Source organism: Nothobranchius furzeri, chromosome 13 (assembly GCF_043380555.1).
Source record: "Nothobranchius furzeri strain GRZ-AD chromosome 13, NfurGRZ-RIMD1, whole genome shotgun sequence".
In the NCBI taxonomy this organism is placed as follows: Eukaryota; Metazoa; Chordata; class Actinopteri; order Cyprinodontiformes; family Nothobranchiidae; genus Nothobranchius; species Nothobranchius furzeri.
This window is the reverse complement of record NC_091753.1, coordinates 45017094-45043393: the sequence shown is the minus strand read 5'-3', so window position 1 is coordinate 45043393 and position 26300 is coordinate 45017094. Positions and strand designations below refer to the sequence as shown.

The 26300-nt window shown below is 40.9% G+C and overlaps 2 protein-coding genes across 3 annotated transcripts in view; one reads left to right on the top strand and one right to left on the bottom strand.

Annotated features, from left to right (window-relative positions):
• The window catches only part of yap1 (Yes1 associated transcriptional regulator), a 30059-nt gene extending 18597 nt beyond the window's left edge, over positions 1-11462 (top strand). For both annotated transcript variants that reach the window (XM_015951294.3, XM_054742616.2), the window contains 4 exons: positions 4780-4937; positions 8009-8136; positions 10043-10155; positions 11018-11462. In XM_015951294.3, the coding sequence (XP_015806780.1) occupies positions 4780-4937; positions 8009-8136; positions 10043-10155; positions 11018-11253 (635 nt within the window). In that variant the 3' untranslated portion in view covers positions 11254-11462. The remainder of the gene's footprint in view (positions 1-4779; positions 4938-8008; positions 8137-10042; positions 10156-11017) is intronic.
• Positions 11463-15356: 3894 nt separating this feature from the next.
• Positions 15357-26300, bottom strand: part of maml2 (mastermind like transcriptional coactivator 2) — a 65685-nt gene continuing 54741 nt past the window's right edge. Inside the window, exons 3-5 of the mRNA XM_015951292.3 lie at positions 16678-16842; positions 16482-16590; positions 15357-16401 (exon numbers count right to left, since the gene is read on the bottom strand). Of these exons, the coding sequence (XP_015806778.3) occupies positions 15560-16401; positions 16482-16590; positions 16678-16842 (1116 nt within the window). The 3' untranslated portion in view covers positions 15357-15559. The remainder of the gene's footprint in view (positions 16402-16481; positions 16591-16677; positions 16843-26300) is intronic.

Genomic DNA, 26300 nt, shown 5'->3' with positions numbered 1-26300 from the left:
GTGAACTTGCCTTTTGCATTTAATCATTTCTTTATTTTCTCAGGACTTAACCCATATTTTGAGTTTATGATTTACATCTTTCTTCCTTTACTTTTTAGGTCTCCAATTATAAGGCAGCTGCTTTGATAATGGAGGCTAATTTGAGCTTCGGGAAGAAAAGCAGCCGAGCTCCTTTAACTAAGGGTTGTCGCCGGCTGGCTTTCCCCCATGTGAGGCCCTGCAAAGGCACTGCCCCATTTCGCTCGAGCTCCAGACAGACTTGAATCTTTGCCAGGCCTCTTTATTCTGCGGCCCAACTCTTAATCTGTTCCAGACCTTTTCAAGGGGCGGGGGAGTCGGGGAGGGAGGAGGCGAAAGGGGAAGGAAGAAAATGGGAGGAACGGAGGGAAAAAAATACAGATAGGATAAGTATGCCTTCCTCCTCAAGGACTAAAGAGGTGCTGAACAGCAAAGAAGCCGTAAAGGTGCAGTGACTAAGTTAGGAGATTGGTTCACCAGCAGGACAAAACATGCGTTGTTGTTGTTGTTGTTGTTCCTTCTCCTCCTTCCTTGCAATAATGTCATATCAAAAAAATCTCCATTATATTTCAGGATGTCTCAGTCGTGATTTTTCCATCAATTTAAGATTGATTATTAAATTTAAACTTCGATCAAAGCATGGATGTTTTTAGAGAGGATCACAGTGTAGGGAGACAGTTTATCTACACACGTCAGCAGAGCTCTCATCTCTCTTGACTCTCACCTTTCTCAGTGGCCTAGTGGTAGAGTGTCCGCCCTGAGACTGCGAGATCAGGGGTTCGAATCCTGGTCGGGTCATACCAAAGACTTTGAAAAAATGGGACCCAATACCTCCCTGCTTGACACTCAGCATTAAGGGGTTGGATTGGGGGGTTAAACCACCAAATAGTTCCCGAGCGCAGCTGTGTCTGCAGCTCACCGCTCCCCCAGGGGATGGGTCAAATGCAGAGAACAAATTTCGCACACACACCTGTGTGTGTGACAGCTAATGGGACTTTAACTTTAACTTGATTCTCACAACCACCGAATGTTTGATAAAAAACGTCGTAAACAACAGTCGTTGTTTGTGGGTGCTCTTTATTTATCTCTTATCAGTATTTTTAATTAGTTAAAAATAACCAGGATCCATAAACACAGCTGGTGGTGTGTTTACAAACAGCTTTCCAAACGGTGTTTATAAATACAGGAAACGTAAACGTGTCTAAACTGCTTTAACTACACGACTGCTGATTAAAAAAAACACTTTAAAATGAGACGTGTGTTAATTCATTACTATTTTAACTTTTTGTTCATGCTGCGGTGGAGGATTTAGCAGAGTCAAAGTGAAACTAACTCAGATTTATGAAGAAAAGGTGTTTTTGTCTAGTGCCTTGCTAGATAAAAATCATAAAGAGCTTCACAAACACAATACAATTTCAACAAAAGAAAAGATGAGATTAAAAAATAAAAAAATAAAATCAATGATTAAATTGTAACTAGACACTCATCTTCATTGGTTGTTGGTCTCCATTCTGTTTTCGAGCTCTTCAGAAGCCCGTTGATCACCTGTTAACGGAAACCCCGGATCTAGACCATCGTAGATCAATCAAATTTTATTTGTAGAGCACCTTCTACAACATTATCGGAAGCCCAAGGTGCTGAACAACATCATTAAAGGAAAAATATTCCCAGTACATGGGCATAAAAGCAGGATAAAGACATAAAATCATAAAATACCAAGCAAACACTATTACAGATAAAGAGAGATATCGGAATAAGACTAGTCGATAAAAAACAAATGTTGGACAAAATAAAATCAAGCATCTGGGTTAAAAAGAATAGTTAAAACCATGATGTCAGGGCAATTCAAATGACCCTAGCGCTAAAACGCAATCAAATAAAAATGAGTCTTTAAACGAGACTTAAAGACTTGAAGGGATGGTGCCTGCCTAATGCTCAGTGGCAATTCGTTCCACAGAGTTGGAGCCAAAATAGAAAAAGCACGACAACCCCTCGATCGATATTTCGATATTTAGATCAGCGGTGGATTTTGTCAGTCTTGTCAATAAAACGCCTCGATCCGATGTCTTTTCTTTAACGAGGACATCCGAATTTAAAATGATTTAAAACACCTAAACACAGGATCTGTTATGATACCAAATATTCTGCTCTGCTTTGTTGATGTTGTCTTGTTTTACGCCGATCTTAAAAGGAGTGAATAATAATAATAATAATAAACTGTGTTTGAGTCACAACCAGGCTGTTCGCTCATACCAAGAACACCGCCTCTTCCCAAGAAGCTGGTTCTTTAATTTTCTACTTGTAAAACCAACAGAAGATAAATATTTACTAGATCTTGAAAGGCGCTGTGCCCAGGTCCTACTGAGAGCTTCCCACAGCTGGCGTGCTCTGAGCTTTACCTGGCCCCAGGTGATCCTGCGGTGCAATGCGCCTTCCAGAGTGATGGCCTGATAAGGGCTCGCGTTGTGTTGTAGGCGTGCATGACGAAGACAAAAGGCAGGCGGCGTTAGCTGCTTTCTTATCTGCCCAGCCCACCAGCAGTCACCACCCGTATGTGCTGCTGATTTAACCCCTCCGAAAGTTCGAATGTGCACGCAGTCCCGGCTGCAACCTTTGTTATAATTCCCCGCTTTGGTATCATCCACGTTGGTGCATATTTCCTTGCAATAGGAATGGTTTTTATTTCATGTTTTGTCTTGGGGTGTGAATCCTTGACGTGGTCTGCCTTGAGTTAAATAAAATTCCTTTTCATTTCTAGTTTTGTTTCAGTCGTTGCACGTTTGAGTTCAGAACAGCTCCTGTGTAAAGCCTTGACAGATTTCCAGCCGTTGACGTGGCCCATTTGCTGGAGCTGTATGATGAGGAGTAATGGTGCCCTGATGCCAGAGAGATCCAGCCTATAAAGACTTTGCTATTTGCAAGGAGATAAGAGGCGGAGAGAAGAAACACACTCATCTCTTCAGTACAGCTCATGTGTGGGAGCGAGGAGGGAGCTCCGTGTGTTTGTGTGCATGCACGGGGTGGGGAGGTTGGAGGGGAGATGTGTTAGAGGGTTCAGAGCTTCCCATGGAGCTCTTCCCCAGAGCCACGGTTCATTCAGCTCCTGCAGGAGTGTAAACAGACATGAATGGTGACGGGGAAGGTGCTGGGGCGGGCGGGACGGCTCAAAGACGCAGCCCCGCATGAAAATCGGGCCACTAACGCTGCTTTGTTTTGGTTCCCACTCCAAGCACATAAGCAAACAGCACCCCCTTATTGGTCCCATTACTGTAACTCTTCTCTTACCACGCTGATACAAAGCGTGTGACCTACTTCGCATGCATACATTTAGGCCATTTCATCAGAACCACCCCCCCTTCTGCAGCTCAGAATAACAAAAGGCACCAACAAACAACACAATTACATTTGTCATGTGAATGCATTTCATACTACCATTAGTGTTTGCATAACTTGGTACATTATTGCATCTGTTAACACGGACCTATTGGGCCCAGAGAGGGAGGCAGGAGGCAGCCGGTCTGGGAGAGTAATCTGCCCCTGGTTAAAAAACAAAACAAAGCGCATAATGAAAGGATAAGTCATGACTGATGCAATGTGCAAAACCGACAAAGCCTGTCTCGGTGTGTGGGAGGGGATCAGGTCTTACAGGAATACTTGTTTCAGATGGATGATAGAAAACCTCTGCCGGGACTTCTCGTCCCACACAACCTGCTGCACAGGATCGCCTCTTGTACAAGTTCACCCTGTCAACAGGCGCTCAAGCTGTTCATCTTGTTATGTCATTGCTTAGATGCAGCCAAGTTTTAAAGGAAAGTGTGATCCTGGAGCTGCAGGTGTGTTAACCATCTGACAGCGATCATGTAGCAGTTATTCAACTACTGGAGTTTGTTCTTGCTGAAGACTACGTGTGTTTTAGGTTGTGAATGACGGAATAGATCTGACAGATTTTCTTATAACCCTCCCACTGTCTTTATGGGTGTGACCCCGTGAAGAAAGTTGACCATTGAGCAGGGTTGATGGTTTATCCCTTGAGGTCCACGTGGCAGGGATGAGGTGGTGCTCACTCCTTAGGACAGTGGGAGGGTTAAAGCTCAACTCATCATGTGCTCATAAGAGTTATTTTTTATATTTAGATGTTTAAAATATAATTATTAATCATCACACTGTAGCTAATCCTTTGTCATTAGCTTCTGTGCAGCTTAAAAGAACACGTTTCCAGCTTCTCCATCCTACTGGTTCAAAGTGGAACTACAACTGTCATAAACATCCCTGTAGTAGCCTAAACATATTACTTACAAGTCCAGTAGTAACAAAGCCAGGTCACAATTAGTCCTTGAATTTTTAGCCTCCTTTAGCTCTCTCGAACCAGTGTAGCCCACGCTGATGTCCACTCTGGTTTTAGCTCTTTGCTTCACCTCCCAAGACAATACTCTCTCACCTCATCATCTCATGATGTCGACAAAAAAAGCTAAATTCTTCTTGTGCTTTTGATTGACAGTCAGTAAACTGAGAAAGCTAACCGCTAGCCTTTATATTAATCGCCATGAAGCAGGTAGAGTCCCATGAGTGTTCCTTCCCGAACCACAAAGCCGTTAAAAGCAGTTTTCTGGTCGGTAAAGAACTACAGAGTGCTGTCCAACGTGAAGTTGCTTCAGTTTCTGGCTCAATAACTATTGAAATCATTTTGAAAGTGTTAAAAATCTTTAGTGTTGCTTTCAGTTAAACACTGTTGTGTGCATTTCCTTTTTTTTTTTTCTTCAGGGCTGAACCAGCAGAGGAATACTCAGAGTGCTCCAGGGAAACAGGGAGGACCGCTGCCTACCAACTCCCACGGTGGAGTCAACCAGATGAGACTGCAGCAGATCGAGAAGGAAAGACTCCGATTGAAGCAGCACGAGGTGCTTCGGCAGAGACCGCAGGTCAGGAGTCAAAACACCAACTCTTTCAGGGAAAAGTTTTTGAGAAATCACTCTCGTGTGCTCCTCTAGTACAAAACAGAGCCATAAACCCCTGTGACTCATATGTTAAGTCGAGGCAACAGCAATTCAAAACCGTAATTCTCCAAAAGGCCTGTCAATGACTCATGAGTACATGAGCATAGTGGTGGAGCTTAAGCCTCTTTGATCTGTCTTTATTGTTCATCTAGCCTGCTATGAAGCTACATGAGTCATCAGTGGTAATTTTATCACTTCCTTACAGGGACGTGTCCGTGCCGCCCACATAGGGTGGCAACGACGGCGTCTACTGGTTTACTCAGGGCTGTGTCATAAGACCAGAAACACAACTTTATGATTATGAATGAGTGAGCCGGAGACTTTGTTTACCCTACCATTCACACGGGTTGTTTAAAGTTCACGGTGTAGGAAGTGACCCATGCACTGGGGGCGTAAAGTGAGAAGAACTAGCTGACCTTACTGAAAGTCCACAGAGATTTTCCTGCAGGTTTCAGACAGTCTGGTTATTGTCGGAGAGAGAAAGCTGGTTTCCAGTTTTTGGTTATGACGAAGCTGCAGGGATTTTTGCTTTTTCCATGAATGCAAATGAAATTAAATGTGTGTGGCTGACATATAAACCTGTATCAGGTTGTGAACTCTACGCCACCTAAACTGAAAACAGTGATTTTCCCATATTTGGTACAAGGAAGTAATGGTGTTTGAGAAGATTTCGTGACTACATTTAAATTTGGAGAGAAGCATGAGAAAAAAACCAATGTTTCATTGGTTATTTATTAAGCAGGATTAGTAACATAAAGCTATTTGTAAGCCAAAAGTTGAATTATCTGTAGATCATTTATTAAATGTCATATCAACCATCTTTTTGGACTTATACTGTATGTAGTTATTTTTTCTCAGTAATTTGTCTAGACTATTAGCTAATAAACACTGAGCTCAGTGCCTGCTGGAGGGATATCTAAAAGGCTATCGGGGAAAGTGTGCGTTTTTAAATCAGTAACCTTTGCACATAAAAACTGTAGGCTGCACTGTATCGATAAACTTTGTGCTGTTTACCTTTACATCTCTGTCTGATTGGCAGAATATGCAGAATATTGCATTTTTTTTACTTGAGGACCTCCATTAGTCTTCATCAAAGTAAAGACTATTCTTCCTGAGGTCCATATGTTTTTTTAATTGCATATGGAATTACAAAAACATTACAAAAGATTATGAACAAACATTATTACACGTCAAATGAATGTAACAGTAGTTCAGGTTCCAAAAAGAGTATTAACAGACAAGAAATAAAAATAGTTTATTGAAACCTTTATTAGAGAATATAAATTCAGTCCTTGAAAATATAATAACCCACCAATTATTGCAGTTTTAGTGTTTTTTGCTAAACGGTTATATATTTTTCATAAAGTACAACTAGAATCTGCACATAGTGTGTATTAGCTCTGAGTTTTGGTTTCATTGCACCACACAACTCAGTGTTACAATAACTTCATAAGTAGAAAAAAATAAAATGTTAGATTTCAAAAGATTAAATAATTCTGGTGTCAAAATTTAAATGTAGAAATAAGGCGGTCAGTCAAAGGGAAGGTTCTGTCATTTTGCCCAACATAAATCGTACATCGAGTTTTTGTTTAAACTGCATGAATGCTTAGGTTAAGCAAGTGTTTTGTACTTTTGTTAAAAACCATTAATGATTAAAAATGAAAGAAATCCACTGTCACGTTAGTTATCAGCTCTCCTATTTCCAAAAATGCACTTTGGCCTTTGGCAAGTCTTAGACAAAGTGTTTTTCCAAAAGTCTTAAAGATCACCAGGATAGTTTTTAGTAAATGTGAGACGGGTCTGTGAGTTCTTCCTGGTCAGTTGGAGGTTTTGGCTTCGGACCTGCTGTTGTTCTGTGTTCTATTGCAACAATGACACGCTGCTTTTTGAAATCGTTTAGCCTTCTCGTGAAACAGGTTCTATCGAAGTGATTTCTTAATTCTCCAGGTCTGGGTGTGGCCAGTGGAACGAAACTCTGCTTTCCAAAAAATCTGTTTAATCACAATTAACCCATGACTTAAGATCTCCGCCTTTTATTTGAGTTTTGCTTTATTGAAAGTTGTTTTCTGATCTGAAACAATTAAGTGCGATTTAAAAGCAGCTTTAAGAGGGCAAATACCTCTCCATATACCTGTGTACGGCTAAGATTTTAACAGAGGTATCTCCCATTCGTGTACTGGTTTTGTTAAAGTCTGTCTCCATTAATCTCTTCCAAGAGGCTTGGACCTCGAGTCTTCATCCAATCTCCGAAGGGAAAATGTAACTTCCAGTGGCAGATGGTAAATTTGGCGTTTTGGTTTCCAACTGCAGGGGAGGGGCGGGGGTGACAATAATACCAGAAACAGACACGGCGACATCCTGTGCCGGCTCCAACATGACAATCAGGTCTAGTTTGGTTCAGCTGTGATTTTAACCCTCTGCCACTTCCGGTTAGGCAGGATCTGATTGTTGTTGCAGCTCAGATGGTCAGATCCTGAGGAGTAAGTTTTTATGCGCTCGGCTGACGCCTTTTTGTTCTTTCTTCCTTGTTAAAGTTTAAACGACATCACCAAACAGTGACACGAGTCATCCTATTGAAGGGGGTGGGGCGGGGCCATGACTACATATCCTCTACCTTATCTGATGCAGCGTGTGTTGAAAACAATTGTCTCCGACTGGTCTCTTGCGTAATGTGACACTCCAAACAGGAAAAATGGAGTGCAGCACATCGGCAGTGTTTTTTTTTATTGTTTGTTTGTTTCTTGTTGTTTTGTTTTACTTGATTCATTAAAACACAACCATTTTAAATAAAAGTCTTATTCTAGTTATTTTTATTATATTTGATTCTATTTTATTCTATTTTTAATCTTATTATTCATGTTATATGTAGCACATTAGTACCGAAGCAAGTTCCTAGTTTGTGAATTGTTTGTTCACTGACAATGGCAATAAACCTATTCTGATTCTGATTTTAATCAGTTTGTGCTCAGGTTTATTTATTTTCCATGAATCCACAGGAGCTTGCTTTGAGGAACCAGCTCCCCACCAGCATGGAGCAAGATGGCCCCACAAACCCTGTGTCCTCCCCTTTGGCCCAAGATGCTCGGACCATGACTGCCAACAGCTCTGACCCATTCCTCAACAGGTTAGTTTCCTGCAGAGCCTCCTCTGTCGAACACCTGGAGGAAATAATAACGCAGCGAAATCTCAAGGCATGTCATCACCCAGCCCGAAGAAAATGCTTGGGCTTGGCTCGTCGGACCCAGCGCACCAGCGCATCCTCGGCTATTTGAGCTCGAGCTGCTGGAGCTGAATCACAAATGTTTACCGAAACAGAAGGCATGTCTCTTAACTTAACCCACTTCACATGGTTGTGACTCACAGACCAGCAGATGTTCTGCAGTGTAGCGCACAATAACGACCTCTGGTGTCCAACCCCTGTAATAAAGGTACATGGTGGTTATGAAAGCAGCACTTTTTTCTTTTTTGGCTAGAACTTTCATAACTTGGCATCAAAGATGAAGCCTGGTGGATCAGAGTTGAACCCGATCCCGACTGGGATGTATTAACAAGACTTCACCTCATTCTGGTGTGCATTTCTTCACAGTTGAAGCAGTCGTTCTTCTGTGAGCAAACAGTGTGGAAAGAGCTGAATGGCGAGCGGCGGGACATGAGAACATGTGGTCCAGTCAGTAGACAGGCCGACCTAATCTCCCCTCCTCCCCCTGTTCCCGTCACTCCCTGGCTCTCACAAAGGCTTCATTCATCCTGCCTCTGCCATACTCTGCCTACATATTTTTCTGCTAATTAGTATAGGCTCGTCAAATGTCTTCTTTTCTCCCTTTGTCTCTGTTGTCCCTGTTTTTATTGTTGCCCTTTCCTGTGTGCTACGATGGAAAGTGGGAAAAATAAAGCTCTGTTTTACTTGCAGAAGGTCCCAGAGAGCACTTTTGGAGCTCTAAATAACACATTCAGATCATCGACATATATACGATTCAGATGTATCGTTTAAAGGTGTGGAACACTGAACCATTTAAAATGTTGTTTCTGATTATGATCAGTCACTCTTGAGTTTTTCATGCAGGCTGAACATGAAAATAGTCTCCTACACCCATCTCCTGCGTTTGTGTCTGATAGAAAATAGACGGTGAAACTGTAGGATTTGAAAAGTCTGACAGATCTACGTCACATTGTTCCTTAATATTCATGGACTCACCTATGTTGACTCGTGAACATCCCTGCTAGTAGAAGCTAACCGTTAGTGTTAGCACCTCCACACAGCAGAAGCTCCTCCAGGCTTGTGTTATTTGTAGAGATAAAACGTCTACGAAGCACGCCAGTGGTAGTCGAGTTGCTCCGAGGCAAGATGTCCAAATATCAGGAAATAGGACTCCAAAACCTGCTGTTTGAAGCTCGGCTGTGATGTGGCTCACCTTTAGGTCCTAGAAATGGTGCACCCGTATATTTCTTCTCCCTAGAAAACGGCGTGCAAGGCATTCATTCCTACTAGAGACCACTGCAAATGTACAGTGATCCCTCGCTACTTCGCGGTTCGTTTATCGCGGATTCACGACTTCGCGGATTTTTTCTTTGGAGCCTTATTCAAGGGAAATTCGCCAATTCGCGGTATTTTTCAGCAATTCGCAGTATTCTATGCGAAATATCAAGAAATTCCTGTTTTTTTTTCATCAATTTCATCATAAAATGCACTTTTTGTAATAAAACTATAAAAAAAAACAAGTAAAAATACAGTACTATGTAAAGGGAGGGTTTTAAAAGTCTGAATACTGAATACGTACCTGTTAAATAAATACTGGAAATATGGTGTCCCTACTTTGCGGATTTTCACCTATCGCTGCCAGGTCTGGAACGCATCTACCGCGATAAATGAGGGATCACCTGTATTGATTAAATGAGTGTTCCACACCTTTAATGTCGGAGAGCAAGTAAAAGGTCAGAAATAAAAGCTTGTGAGTTTTGCGTTGATTTAAATCCTGGTGGACAGCTAATAAGCCACAATTTGTCTCTACCTCTTTTTTCCCCATTCCCAGTGGGACCTACCACTCCCGGGATGAGAGCACAGACAGCGGATTGAGTATGAGCAGCTACAGTGTTCCTCGCACTCCAGATGACTTCCTGAATAGTGTGGATGAGATGGATACAGGTGAGTTCCTCACTGGGCGTAATTACCATGTAGTTGCTGCTTTATAAATATTTAAATAGAACGATAACTCCTGTTTTTAGTATCCTGGGAGCGGTTACTGCTAATCTTTCTATGCTGTTAAAGGAATCTTTGTCAAATCTTCCAGAATACAAGATACCAAAATTGCAATTTTAGATCATAATTTAGATCAGCTTCTCCATTTCCCTCCAACATCAATAAGAAACAGTCCCATCTGATTGCAGAATGCTTTTTTTTAGCATCAGGGTTTATCTTTAAATGCAGCTGTTGAGTTTGAAGGTTTTCCCAATTATGAGGCTACATTGATCACACTGGTGGAAATATTTTTTTATGTTGGAGGACTCTTACGTCACACTCTGCCAAAACTTTTTACCATCGTTTCTGCTTTTTAAAAATTCTTGCCGTCTGCAATTCCGAGCAGGCCTCTCGTCTGGCCACCAGGATATTTCCCGGTGCTCCCGATGGCCAGTCTGCTACTGCCTGTTATCTAAATGCATTTGGGGTCATAGGTTAAGGTGGAAAAGAGGGTTTGACTTTTATTTATTTATTTTTTGAGGGGTTGCATTTCAGCTACCGTACCTACACGAGTCTATCAGGATTTTTCCACTCTAGGACAAAAAACCAACATCAAGGCTCCTCGCACAGACCGAATATATTCCTGCTCCGTTTTCTGTGTATTTTTGCCCTAAAACTCTAGATTTGCTTAAACATGAAAAACATTCCGGTTTTATCATTTGCCGGAAAATTAAAAGATGTTTATCACTTTCATTTGTTTTTCTCCTCAAGCAGATTGATTTGGTTCAGTTGTTTTATCTCAAACTTGTCATCTTTTCCCATTCATCAGGGGACCAACTTCCGCCCTCCATGGCAACGCAGCCCAACCGTTTCCCTGACTACCTGGACGCCATCCCAGGAACAGACGTGGATCTTGGCACCCTGGAGAGCGAGAGCATGGCGGTGGAGGGCGAAGAGCTGATGCCCAGTCTGCAGGAGCCTCTGAGCTCCGACATCCTCAGCGACATGGAGTCTGTGCTCGCAGCCACCAAGATCGACAAGGAGAGCTTCCTGACATGGTTATAGAGGACCGGAGCGGGGCCCTCTGAACTCCTCCTGTCTCAACAATCTGAACATCTGCCTGGCCACATCTGTGAAGGAATCCACGTTTGCTCTTTTACCAGACATTTCAGCGAGCCTCTGAACTTCTCTCCGCGTGCAGGGCTAACCTCTTTTCAGACAGTATTCTGGTCTTTTTTATTTTTTATTTTTGTCTGTGTCTTCAAGGCTGGCCTGTGAACAGACAATTTATGCAAGGGCCCCTAAATTGTTCCCAGGTCTTTTTGGTGAGTGTAGGGCTTATTTAGTCGGAGCGTAGCTGAACTGGGCAGATGCACGAACTCTTCCGTAAGGACTGCCTTTTACTGCTCATCACCTGGAGTCTCTGGAGCCTCTCTTGTCTTGCAGTATAGCACGAAGCAGCACTACATAACTGTGTTTGGGGCTTTTAGTTTCATAGCTTTATATTTGGCGCCTTTTTTAAAAAACATAAACAAGCCTGAAAAACCAAAAATGATGTATGTGGAGCATAAAGAACAATACTGATTTGGAGTGACGGTAACGTGAAGCCCATTTTGGACGTGTTGGCTTTGCTTTTTGGGGCGTGGGGGGTGGGACCAGGGGACCGACTACATTGCTGCTTGGCTGTGCCAGCGAGCCTAAGTTAAACCTTTGATCGATCAAGTGCCTTCAGATGTATTTTTTTTTTTAGACGCGAGCGACTCGAATAAATACCCAGTTTCTGTAATGCAACAAAAAGTATCAGGCTGTATTAACTAATATAAGCCGCATGTTCTTGTTTGTGGATCAATAATCAAAAACTATTTTATTTTATGTACGTAAGGTGGTTTGGGGGATCTTTTTTAACCTCTAGTGTCTTTGTATCATCTTTATCCGAGCCTAACACTCGTTTTATTAGTTTTTTCCTTTTTCTTTTATCTCGTTACACCTGTTTGGTAGATTTTTTCTTTTACTCGGATTCATTGAAACATTTTTGTTATCAGGATCAGCTGTTCTCACATCACAAGATTCAGTCAAGCAGAACACTTTTTTTTAAAACATAACCAATCGTCTGATTCTTCTTTTTTTTTTGCTTTACTATACATATATATATAAATATATATATAAACGTATACATATTAGTGTTTTTGTTGATCACGAGCAGCTTGTTACTATATCTGCTTAAACATGAACCAAAAAAAAAAAGCAAAAAGAGGCAGATCTATAGACTCTATAGAGAACTTTCCTCAGATCAGTTTTAGCATGTGACAGTATAAACGAATTTTAACGTTCGAAACGGTCTGAAACCCCGTGTGTGGTGCTGTGTTGAGTGTTTTTATTGATTACAGCTTGGGGGCAAGTTTAAGCAGGCTTTAGAGTCACGTTACAGGAAAAACCGGAGGTCGGGGTTTGGCGGATGGCTGATATTTACACAGCTTACGTGTTTTTATTTTTATTATTATACTTTACTGGAAAAATTCAGAAACAATGGAAAAATTGCAGTCAGGAGCAGTAACACCAACCACCCATCCTGCTTCCAGTTAAACAGTATCTGTATGAACAACCGTATAAGCTAATGAGATGATTGGTGTATGTTTTAAGTGTTAACCGACACAGCCGAGTAGTTCTAACCGTTTTCCACGGTTTGTTTTTGAGTGGCTAACCCTAACAAGACGAGGATTCAGAACAAAGAAGCAGGTGATCCTTGAGCAGCACTCGCATGTTTACATACTTTAAGAAACCGCTACAGCCACATTGATAACTTCGAATCATGTTGTGATGTTTACATGATGACTAGATCTTTACAGTAATTCCCGGAGGCCATCACGGCGTCTCACAGATTCTGCTGCCAACTAATTCTAAACTGGTCGCATCAACTCAATGGAACCCCGTGCATTTATCTTCAAATAGAGGACATCTTTTAATTACTTTGCCTTGAGAAACTCCATTTTTATTACTTATCTGTACTGATCCTGAAAGCATATTTTGATGTGTTTCAAAGATGGGCGAACTGTGTTGGAGGGAGGGGGAGCAACTAGAATAAGTGGTACACCACAGTGCTTGCATTGCACAGCTAGAGTTTTCATTTGGTTGTATTTTGTCACAATTCAGTTTTTTTTAATCCTTACTTAGTGTGATATTGTCAGAGCGTTAGCTGACAATTAGCAGTAGAACTAATTACAAGTTAAAGGATTTTTTTTATTTAGTTTTCTAAATGCACATGAAATGAATTATATCCAACATTGACTTTTTTTGATAGGTATGTGCATGTGTTTTAGAACGATAAATTCTGTTACATTATACATTTCTTCATATGATACTTTGAAATTGGCCTTGAATAAAGTATGTACTTTGTGGTAAATTGTACTTGTGTGGTTGTATATTTCATTTTGTTCATGAATTTTGCAATTGGTCATTTAACAGTTTTCTTCTTATTGGTCATTTAACAATTTTCTTCTTATTTTTTTTCTTTATTTTTTTCATGAAATGTCTATTAAATTGTGGGAAGAAACAAAAACTTGCTGAAATTCCCCACAAATGTGGGGAGAGAAGAGCAACTAGATAGTCGAACAGTTTTTGTCATAACCAACTCTAATCAAAGTGTTGTGGTTGAAGGAATGTGTTGAGAAAAAGAAAATCAACTGTAATTTGTACTTCAGCAGGTAGATTAGTTGTGTTGGGAAAACAATCATATAGATTTTTAATTCAAATTTTTCAATAAAAAGTACAAAATATTGTTAAAGTAAATTGTAAATACCATGCTCTTTAATTTTCAAACACGGGAGTACAAAATATTGCTTACTGCATAACTTCACAGAACATTTTTAAACGGTTATAAGAACTGTGTCATGTTTTTTGATTTGTTGGCATTTTCACTAGTGTGGCGTTGATTGACCGCTAGAGGGCAGTGTATGCAGAAAAAAATTAGCTCATCTAGCAAGCTGCACGGTTGGAAAATCGGCTCCTTTCATTTTGATATTTTCCATTGTTTCTTCTGAAAGTTGGGCATTTGACTTTTAATATAGATATTTAACCCAAATAAGGCCCGTTTGTTTAAATAAAACTCATTTTCTGTATTAGAAACAGTCACACAACGCACTTCTAGTGAAGACTTTCAAAACAAAGTTTCCATCTTCCGTTTTTAAAAAGGTATATTTTTTTCTATTTAATTTGAAATATGTTAAAACTTTCCAAAGACAAATCAAATGGGTAAAGACTTAGCTTTTGTCTCCGAGGGATGTCTGGGTAATGAAGTCTTCTGACAAGAAACGCGACCTGTGACGAGTATATTATACACGTTCTACCCAGTAGGTGGTGGTAGTAGATTTTAGTTCTTGTTAATGTTAACTAAATAACTAATTGCGATTTTGTAAACTGTCCAGTCCCAAGCAGCTTTTATCATTTTAATTTTGTTACTTTCTTTCCACTTTTTGATTTTTTTTATTCTTGATATTTTGATTAATGTAACAGGATGTGAGATTCACAAAAATCATAACATGCGATAATGAAGCTAAGAAAAGACTAATTATCTGATATACGTATAACTCCAAAATAAAAACAAAGCTATCATGTGTTAAAATGAACATATTTCATAAAAAACTATATTTCTTTCAAATGTACACTTTTCTGTAGTTTTGTGGACATGTTAATTATTTTCTTTGCATTTTAAATTTAACTCTTACACATGAATATTTCTATAAAACTGTAGTTTAGAAAATCAACTTTGAAAAAAAAAATAGCCTCACAAAGAAAACTGAATGATTAAAACAAGTTAATCAAACACTTCATTCAAATAAATGTATTTAATTACATGTCTTATAATGTCTGAATACTATTCCAAATCATTAAATATCAGATAAGGGAAAATAATGATTACATTATTTAAAGTGAATGACCACAGATGAAATATTGTAAGAGTAGAAGGAGACATCTTTTCTTTCCAAACCTGGGGGGGGGGGGGGGGGGGGGGCATGTAATTGAATTGAGGATGAAAGAAAAAAACAAAAAACCATTACGTGTCTTTAAAAGTGTCAGAATTGTTTTGTTTTCACAGTGTGAATTTTGTATTTAAATCTAAAGGAACAGCACTAAAGCGTGAAATACAGTCCACACAAACACGGTGACAGGAGGAACACACCAGGAACAAATATATGCAAACACTAAGAACCAAACACTAATTCCTTTCACAGTAAATACAAAACAGTTCAGTATGCATGGATAATAATATGAATTTATAAAAGTTCATTTGAACATTACTTACAAATTGTTTCCCCTCGTTACACAAACTCCGTCACATCACCTGCAGATCTTTTATTTATTCTGGGATACAAGTTTAAGAATGCCCACCCAGAATCTCATCCAGATTTATATCTTTCATCCAGTCATCATTTCCAGAGCCAGATTTAAGCAGAGAGTCAATGAAGTCTGAGTCTGCGTTGATACCTGGGACCGTGTTGTCGCCCTCAGGGAGGAAGTCAAAGGTCAATCGGTTGGATCTGTTATTCTGGTAGCTGCCGGAGCTGGAAATGGCATCTGTAAAATTCCCTGCTGGTACCCTCTGTTCAGGAGAGGCCTGGTTCAGGTTTCTCAGCGGTGATGGGCAGCCCACCATGGCTTGGTTTGGTCTGGGACCCACGTCTCCTATTGAGGGGTTTAGAGGGAGCATCCCGATGTCCGGTGCAACCTGGTTGGGTGGGCCGATGTGTCTCTGTTGGTAAGAACGGTTCTGCATCTCTTGCACACCCTGCGACTGCATCGGATTTGGTAGACGCCTAACACCGAGTCCAGTTGTCACTTGCTTGTTGGCTGAACCCCAACCCATGCCGACATTTGTCATTGAGCCGCCAAGACCCTGCGCTGCCACACCGGAGGAATGCAAGTCAGCTGTCGATCTCTGGTGTTGCACACCTGCTACGTTGGTCATTCCAAAGGACTTTCCTTGTGTATTTGGCTCCAGGAATCTAGGCTTACTTTGGTTCAGTTCAATTCGATTATGAGCATTTTGCAGCTGGAACTGATCAATGCAAGGACTCTGATTGCAATCAGACCGGATACCGAATCTTCGGTCTGATGGTAAAGGGCTCATCTTTAAAGCAGATCCGCTTGGCCGTTGGCAAGATATGGACTGTAGGTTATTCCCTGGACCGTTACTGGAAGACTGGGAGGGGTTTTGACCTAAAGAAAAATCAAACAAATCTGGTCACCAATGCTCACCAAAATTGGAAGAATTGCTTAGAAATTAGTAACATAAGTACCAGTGAAGATGTTTCCTTGCTGAACTCCCACCATGCCTCTTGACAGCTTATAATCTGGTGGAGGTCTTGTAAGATGCCGACTAAACTGATCATGTGTGGTGTCTTTGTCCTGAATATGAAAGACAAAGATTTGGATGATGATTAAACTCTCTAATGCTGTTTTTTTTTACTACAAAACAATCTCAAAGTAGCTTACTGCATTGACGATAGTGTGCTGTTGCTGCTTGACCTGTCGATGCATGAACTGGCTTTTGGCTGGGCCTTTGTGCTGGTTACTGGGAACTGAGGGCTGTGAATGTGACTGGGCTGTCATGACTCCTAAGCTCCCATTGGCCTGCAGCCTCGGACCAGCAGGAGCGGCCTTTTAAAAATAGAAACAAAGGGTTTTCATGCAACAAAATCTGCAATAATGACACTATTATAGCTCATTTGAATAAACTCAAATGGGAACCTTTCAATCAAATCAATGCAAACACTTGAGTTGACCACTAGAGGGCAAAGCTTTACAAGAAACCTGATTTCTGTCAAAGATGCTATTGAGCCTCTAGAATGTGGTCAAGGCTACTCCCTCTGCAGATGAGAAAGACTAGAGGCTTTTTTTTATCGGGGGTAGCTCCTCAAGGCCTGCCTCTCCCTTGATAATTTTGTCTAAAGACAGTGGAAAGAATCCCTGAGACAGAGGGAAATGTGTGCAGATGGGAAGTCAAGCGTCAGCACCATGACTACCTCTATTTAATAATCTCTTCATTACTGATCACTCTGCTGTGTTTGGCAGGGAGACATCCCATCCGCTCAATTCATTTGGCGCATGACATTATTGCTGATTAAAATGTAGCCGACAGTGGCATTATAATTTAACTTAGACACCCCTCACCTTGCATTTTCTTCTCCTGGCATTCTTTGCAAGACGCTTTAGTGCTGCACTATATTTCCTTTAGCTGAACATGTTTAAGCATTTTTTAGGAAGCCCTGCACTCCATTTGAGAACTTCTAACTGAGATGTGTCTTTTTCTTGAGGACACAAGGACACGCTCACTATGCTTCAAATTCATACAGGTTAAGCGATGAAGGAAGCAAATCAAAGTCAACACATCGTGTGTGTACGGTGTCAAGTCACTGTGTTGACTCAAAGGTTTCCCAGGATGAAACGGATTAGTAAAATAAACAATGCATGTATAAATAGCTATTAGGAGGGAAGAAACTTAATTTAAAAGAAATGACACTGGCCAGGTGGAAATTATGATTCCCTGAAGAAGGATGAATAGGATCTGACTGGATGAATTATAATCAGATAATGCAATTAATTAGTGAATTATTAAAAAAAAGTCACTGAACCACATTTGAGAGTGTAAGAACCAGCGACCATCTCTATCAAAATGGAAGAAGCTATTTCCTTCCTTTCGGTAATCAAAAATCCAACGAGTTACTTGAGCCCATAAGACAGAGTAATCCTTTTATTCATACTTGTCAAAAAGTTGTTTTCCGCGCACCCCTCCCTCGCCTTTCTTATTCTTCTCAAGCTTGTCGTAAATGAATACCACATGTGGCTAAGACTCGAGAGAGGGAGCAGAGTGATTTAGACTCCCATCATGCAGCAGCGCAGGCAGCTGACAGTGATCCAGGCCCAGCCTTGCCTGCTCTCACACTGCACTTCCTCCAGTCTGGTCTCGGGATGCTGTCCCTTGGGAGTGCCTCGGCATCTGGACTTGGCCGCTGCTCCTTTTCCCAGCAAACAAGTCCTCCCTTCACAGTGACCTGCTAGCCCAACCCAGTGGGCCCATCCTTCTTACTGGAGGAAGTGGTGCCACAAGATCAACAAAAATGTAACAATCTTTAATCAGAAGAGACAGAAGTCCATGTGCATCACCATGTTTTAAGTATCTGTGTTAGAGGTCTGTTTGGTTTAAAGCAGCACAAAAGTGTTCAACACTTTTAGCTATTGCTTTCAAACTGGTTACAGTGATTCTTGAGTCATAAACTTAAGCAAATTCACACAGGACAGCCCTCTGCACACCAAAAACTGCACTTAAGTTTTGTGGTACTGGTAGGAACACTAGCAGGAGGGCAAATGGGCTATACAGCCACATGTAAAGCTAACATAAAGGCTAGCTGTTAGCTTTTTCAGTTTGCCAACTGACAGTAAAAAGCACAAGAAGAAAACAAAGAATTTAGCTTTTTTTTTTTGTTGGCGTCATGGTGGAGTCTGGAAGTAAAAATAACAGCGTAATGTCTTTGGAAGTGAAGCAAAGAGCTAAAGCGAACATCGGCACAGCCCACCCTAGTTTGAGGAAGCTGAAGGAGGCTAAGAAATCACGGACTGAAGAAGAAGAAGAAAAGATATTTTCTATAGCGCCTCTCAAGATAAAAATCACAAGGCGCTTCACAGAAACAAAAAATGTAAAAATATAAAAAAATAATTTAGAAAATGATTAAAACTATAATTAAAATAAGCAAAAATAGACAATTGTGATTAAAAATGTAAAGAAAGAGAGCGAGTGAACAGGGAAGAGGGAAATCAGTGGATCCTGAGGAAGGTGGAATAGGTGGGGAGAGCAGAACAAGGAGAGGGTGATGAAGGTCACACAAAAACCAGCTTGAACAGGTGAGTTTTCAGCTGCTTTTCAAAGGAGACCACTGAGTCCACTGATCTCAGACTCAGGGGAAGAGAGTTCCAGAGTCTGGGGGCCACAGCAGCAAATGATCTGTCACCTGGTGCGTTGCACAACCAGTAGGTTGTGGTGGTCACTGGTGGTGGCCGGACATACTAAACTTGTAAGTAGTAATATTTTTGTCCATATTCTTTGTGGAGCTTTTTACATTGTGGCTTATTTTAATATAATTTGACATTTGATAGTGCTAGCTTGTTGTTAGCTAGCTACAGCAGCCTGCAGAAGGGTTGTTTACGACTGTTGTAATTCTACTTCCAACCAGTAGAAGGAAGAAGTGGGAAAACTCTTGGTGTTGCTTTAAAGAGGGATTCTAGAACTGGAATAGGTCAACTCTGAAATTAACCACTGCTCGATATAACTGCAGCCAAATATCCCGTCTTGGTTTGATTTAGTCTTTATATCTATACAGGACGCATAGATAAAGTTATTGAAGCAGCCCATTTTGGCCAAAAGTTCCAAGGTATTAATAAAAATCCTACTACTACTATTACTACTATTAAAATAAAAGTCTAAGTCAATAATAACTACATCAGATGGAGCTGCACACAAGACAAACATTTCAGTGTTTTTTCTTCATTTCCTTCAGTTTTGAGTGTGCATAAAGTTTTTTTTTTTTTGGCATTTGGTCTGCAAAACAAATCCATTTCTAATTTAGTGAAAATTTTTAGGAATTCTTTGCAGAGCCAAAAATTAGGAGTCAATGTCAGGCCAAATGATAAAAATAACATTCTTCAATCAGACTAAATAAGTTTGGATTGTCTTTCTTTCATGTCGACACTGTTGATTAACTCTTTATAACACAGCTGCAATAATGATGTCAAAACCGATCTACAGCTTAAATTTAGATTTGTTTTGATCCTGAAACTGACTTTTAAATTGTTTTGAGCTTTAAATGAGCATAAAATCTCAGGTCTGGCTGTTTAAAACTAGTCTCACAGCTGCAGTCGGAGAGAGAAAGCTCACTTGTTAGTTGCTAGTGTTACACTGGGGATCAGGCCATTTTCATAAGGCCATTTTCTTAAGCCCTTTATTTCTTTGGCATTACTAATTCAGCTCTCTGTGGGAAAGATTTCACTCCTTTTTACCCTCCGTGAGGCGTCCCTTCCTCATTAGCTGGATTTTTTACCCTGTCCCCACTGACTGCAAAAAACAAACCCCATTATCTTCATATTTTTAAATAAGCTGTTCTAATATTAGGAGCTAGTGGTTTCTTTTCAAGCATTATGTTTGTGTAATGATTTTTGCCATACATGCTGTAGTGGAAATCCACATTTTATATCCTCAGATTAACTTTGTTTGGATTTACACGAAGAACAATAACATTTTCACACAAAGGTTCCTTTCACGCTTAGCAGGAAAAAAGGGGGAATCTGAAACTGGCCTACAATCGTATAAATTCCAAGATACCATTTTCGAACATCTGGCTAACTCCTACCTTTTCTCCCAGGAGCGTAAATTTTACCAAGTGACTTGTTTGTTTCCCTCCTTAAGCAATTGAGAAGTTGGACATTATCAGGACTTGGTCTGTCTTACCTCAACCTGCCAAGAACTGACTCTCCCCAAGGCCGGGTGCTTGTAAAACTTCTCAAGGGTCATTCTGGAAGATTCCAGGATTTAGTCTTTATCAAAACCCTGGTATTTTTCTGTTTATCCACAGTCAACAGGTGTTTTAGGTTGTTCAACATTAGAAATCAAGGTGCTCTAAGTTAAAATCTTATCAGCCACAAACCTAAACAGCTTATGCTGTTTTTTCTTTCACATTAAACTTCTGCCGTTGTGTTTCACCAGTTCAAAACCATGCTAAAAGTGATACAGTCAAGCTTAAGACCTGAAGTTAGTTCTTCTCTGTTTAAAGTAATACTTTTTGAGGCTTTATTTGGGAAAAACTTTGTTAAAATTGTGAGCATGAATCTCTCATGGTGGTAAGACTGGGTTATTTGAAAGAGCCACAGTGCCATCAAGTGGTTAATGAGTGAAATACATGTGGGTGTGACCAAGAAGTTTATAAAACCAGAGTTCAGACCTCATGTGGCAGGAGAAAAAGAGTAAAGATTGCCTTAAGCACAAATCCCTGCGGGCTGTTTCCATCTTGGCCCAACAGAACCCGGCGCTTTACGGTTGTCAAGTAATTGGCTCTCAAAAGTTACGGTAAAACTTAGAAGCAACTCTGTTTTGTTTTGTTTTGACTTCCTACGTGAAACCGGAAGTCTGCGTGTTCGGTCGAGTTCTCATATTAAGAGTAAAAGCAATTTGGAACAGTTTGATGATTCGGCTCCGTTTGGGATAATTTGGGCCCTCGATCTGAATTCCACGTTTCGAGGCCGCAGAGGTGAAGGAACCTTGAGTCAAGCCACCATGGGAGAACACCTCCTTCTATTCACCACAGACACCGTTGACCTAAGCTGGGGTGCCAAAAAGTCCTACGGCGGCTGAAGGCTGCATTCAAGCTTCTGGACCTGGCTGAACCAGCCCACAGGACACCTCTTTGGCGACGGGAAAAGGTCTGTGAAGCACCTCATCTGGCTGACTTTTGTGCTAAGCCCGATTAGTGAATTCAGATTAGTCCATTTCTTTATGGCGTGTTTTTTATTTCGATCCCAGGTTCCCGTTTAGCCTTCAAGATCCCCTCCCTTCTTCTGCCATAACGAGCCACACACACACACACACACACACACACACACACACACACACACACACACACACACACACACACACACACACACACACACACACACACACACACACACACACACACACACACACACACACACACACACACACACACACACACACACACACACACACACACACACACACACACACACACACACACACCTTCCCTTGGTTCTCGTTTCATAAATTATCTCTAATTGTTACTATAATCCTATGTGTCACCAAATTTCCACTTTATTCCAAATCAGTTATTCCATATAATTGCCATAAAGCTTTGGGTTAACAATTGTCTTAATTCCATGCATGAAACAATAAGCTGTGTTTGGTCCTTTTGTCCATGCCTTAACAGATGTTGTAATAAACTCAAAACGTAAATCACGCCTCATCATTGTCTAAAGAAATTCTCGGGAATAATCGGCGCATTCTGTCAAGAATTCATCCTTTAGATTAATTTGTGGTGTTAACTCCGAGATGGATTACGATGCAAATATATAGACATTAAATCCAGTTCTGGAAACTGGTGGTGCCCTGATTAATTAAGATAATATTATAAACAAGCTAAATCTATGCCACATTTGAAATTTAGATATAAATCTATATTTATCGCTACAATAAAATATATCTGCTTTGAAATAGTGATCTTAGTTTAGATAGTCAAGAAAGATCTCACTGAATAGCAGTAGAAAATGCATTGTAGCCACAATAATAGCTGCAATTCCACTAGAGATGTTCCGGGATGCTTCTGAGAGGGGTGAAGGTCGCAGGGTTAATGAGCTGGCCCAGTCCTCTCCGCTGTCGTGACTCCTTCCTTTATGAACTTTGCTAGTGTCAACTTAGTGCAGCAGTTTTGGCAGTGAGTGACATCAGTGATCAGCACCAAAAGTCGACCACTGTCAAAGTATGCCATGCTTTACGCTATTCAAATGATGCTTTAAAGGTGTGGTTTACTCGTTTAAAGTTAAAGTCCCATTCACACACTGGTGAAATTCATCTCCACATTTGACTCATCCCCGTGAGATGAGCTGAAGCTGTGGCTGCGTTCGGGAACTATTTGGTGGTTTACTCAATGCATTTATAGTGGTCTCTAGTAGGATTGAATGCTTTGTCGTACTCTGGGGAAGAAAAACACAGGTGCACCGTTTTAGGAACTAAAAGTGAGTCACACCACAGCGGAGCTTCAGACGGCAGGATTGGGAGTCTTATTTCCTGAATGTGCTTTACAACACACCAGTCACACACATTCACACACTAGTGGTGATGAGCTACAACGTAGCCACTGCTGCCCTGCCCACTGATTCATCCAGCCACCATCAGCAGGAAAGGAGTGTGAAGTGTCTTGCATAAGGAAACAACAACAGCTATGGGGCGAGCACTTAACTCCCCTACCACCACTGCCCTATACTGACTTTTTGCACGTGAAGTCACGCTGCTCATAGAACAATCGTTTTCACACTGATGGATGGCAGAAAGACCGTTTACACACATTGAAACTCCTGTGAGGCTAGTAAAAAAAAAAACACAGTTTGCAGCCTTTTATTGCTTCTATTTAGTTGATTTTACAGTAAAATGGTTGCTGCACGGTTCATTGCACTAACTGACAAGGATGTAAACTCAATGTGACTGAGGACGGAGATGCACTGCAGCAATCAAACGGACTAGCAGCCGTCAAAGTATTTTCAGATTTGCAGCAAACACTTTTTTAACAGGTAAGTTTAAAGGTCATATATTTCACGAGGAAGATGGGGACTGACTGTGATGGCTCTGAAATGATAAATGTGGTGTGTTTATTTTACTTATTGATAATCCGAATGAATGGATAGATATTTCACCATGGAGGATGTACTGTAACGTTCGCAGTAGTGAAAAGTGAAAATTATTTATTATAATAATATTGTTATAGTGGATCACGTGTGTTAAAAATACATGATTCTTTTAGTAAGATGAGCGTGGCTGTTATGAGACATCTTGTCCCATCCCGGTTTGAGAGTAGCATCTGAACCAGGTGACCACGTCAGACAAAAAATGGTAGGGATCCAGACTCTCTAATTTTTTTTAATCAGCTCCAGTGAAAAGTGAAACACTGTTTAACACTTAATGTTATAAATCCAGCAGGGTGATTCCTGGAAAAGTCAGAAACTTGTTTACGTCGATGAACAGCAGGGAGCACGGAAGCTAACGTTTGTAAGCTAGCTAGAACTTAACCTTTCTAAACATCACTCTCTATGAGCCCCAACTTGTGCTAAATCTTCCCACACATGAACGGGGCTTGAACCAGTAGAAACCATTAAAAATAATAATAATAATTACCTCTGTCACCACTTTTTCTCTCCACTCAGTATTACCGTTAGTCACTCTTGCCCCAACTAGGTGCGTTACTTCTTCCGATAACTGAACTGGGGTTGAACTAACCAAAGCCGAGCTAAACATTGCAAAAAACAATCTCAGGCACTACTTTCCCTTTTCTTCAATATTCGTTTCGCTCACTGTTTACTCTCTGTTTCTGGTCGGCTCATGGGTCCCTGGAAGACCGAAAAAATGAATGCAAGTCAAATGGGCTAAAAGAGCTCTTTTCTAATCCTCTGTGCCTTACGCCCAGGATCGGAGGATGTTGTACTGTAATGATGTGTGTTTCAACCACACCAGTCACATACTTTGGGATTTATCAACTTGTAAATGTTCATAATTAGCATGACTACAAATCAGATGTTGGTACGTCGCAGATCTCCTCTCCCAGTGTAGTTGCTACTTACCACGTGGCGAGATTTCTGGTGATTCTTTCCTCCTGGACGAAGGATTTTAACCCCAAAATTCCACGATCTCCACTCCAGCACGAATTCCGCAGCAAAAACGGTCCTGTTGTAGTCAATCAGAGCTGCTCCACTACTGCAGCCGTGCGGCGCAGTGGGCCGCCCGCCGTTCTGCCATCCGGCAAAAATAGGATCGATTCTATTTTTGCCGGACGCCGGAGCACCTCCACAGTCAATGGACAGAAATCACAACCGCCCAACAGGAAAGGGAGCAAGCACAACTTCCGTTATTTCACAATAAATCGATAAACAAAAAGCGTTTTTTGTTTCATGTACACAGGTTTAACAACTTTTAACAACTATCAATGGCGGTTGAACTTTAAATGCACAAAAATAAGCCATAAATACAGTTTCTACTATCAAAGTAGTCACACTTTGTTGATCCAAACACTGCTGATCTCTCAACACAAAGGTTGGGCAGATTAAACAGTTCATTTCGATGCTTCTCCCACACAACGGGTGTTTGGATCTAACTTCCGCGTTTAGTGCTCAGACTATATCGCAAGATCTCGAAAATCCCGCGCATGCCTGTTTGCGCACCTCAGGTCTCCGCACCGGAGCGGAGCCGTTGTAGAGCAGGTACAGTATAATTTGAGTTCGGAAGCGAGCGGCAGCGGAAAGCGGGGGCGGAGCGGAGCGGAGATAGTGGAATTTTGGGGTAAGTTAGCTACAGCCATTTTTCCTCTGCTTTTTTTCCCCCATCTCTGGTTCAATTACGTCAATTTGGTGATGTGCATCTCTAGGCCTGGACATATTCTTACACAAAAACCTAAAGTAATGTTTGTCCCCATTCGAAAATGATTGCTTTCTTGGCATCAGAATGGGTCTTTAAAATTCGCGGACACCATATGTGAAATCCATGGCACATAACAAATGGGATTAGAAAATGGCATTTTTAGCCCCAGTGACTTGCATTCATTTTTTTTTCTGGGAATCTGAGATCCGCAAGTAGATGGGCATGACTAGGCTCCTTCTTGCACCATAATGTGGTGGCTACATGTGATCAGCTATCGTAGGTGTAAATAGTCAATACGGACTGTAAATTACCAGATTTTACAGTGTATTAAAGAAGGTACATTTCTACTCTTCTTTTAAAATGTTCCAAGTTTATTTGTGACTGAATGTTTTTTTCTGAATTTAGCTAAAGAGACAATAACTGACAGATTTACCCATGCTTCAACCCAACTGGGCTCAGTTTGATTGACATCGATCACAGCCTCTCTAGGATCAGAGCTTCCACTGCTATCTTCACAGTAATTGGATATAAACAAAGTATTAATCATCTTCTATCAGGCAGCACTGACTATTATTCAAAATGAAGGATAATAACCTAATTTGTGGAATAAGGAGAAAAGGGGGGAATATGCAGGAGCATCAGGACAATCCAAAATGCGGGACACCTGGTCATCCTAAAATGTTGACATCCTCCTAATTAGCTCGGCAACGCATGTGAGTTCAAACAGAAAACATTGTGGTTGCGGTTGTAGGCAATATATAAATGCAATGAAATATAGCTTCTCTGGATTTCTCATTGTTAGAGCTTTTGCACAGGCTGCTGCTTTTAAAAACCAGGTCAAACTCAATATTTAGCCTCTGGCTGCTCTGACATGCTGGTAAAAGGGCTTGCAAGAGCTGTATGACAAGAATCCTGCAGAATGTTGGGATAACAA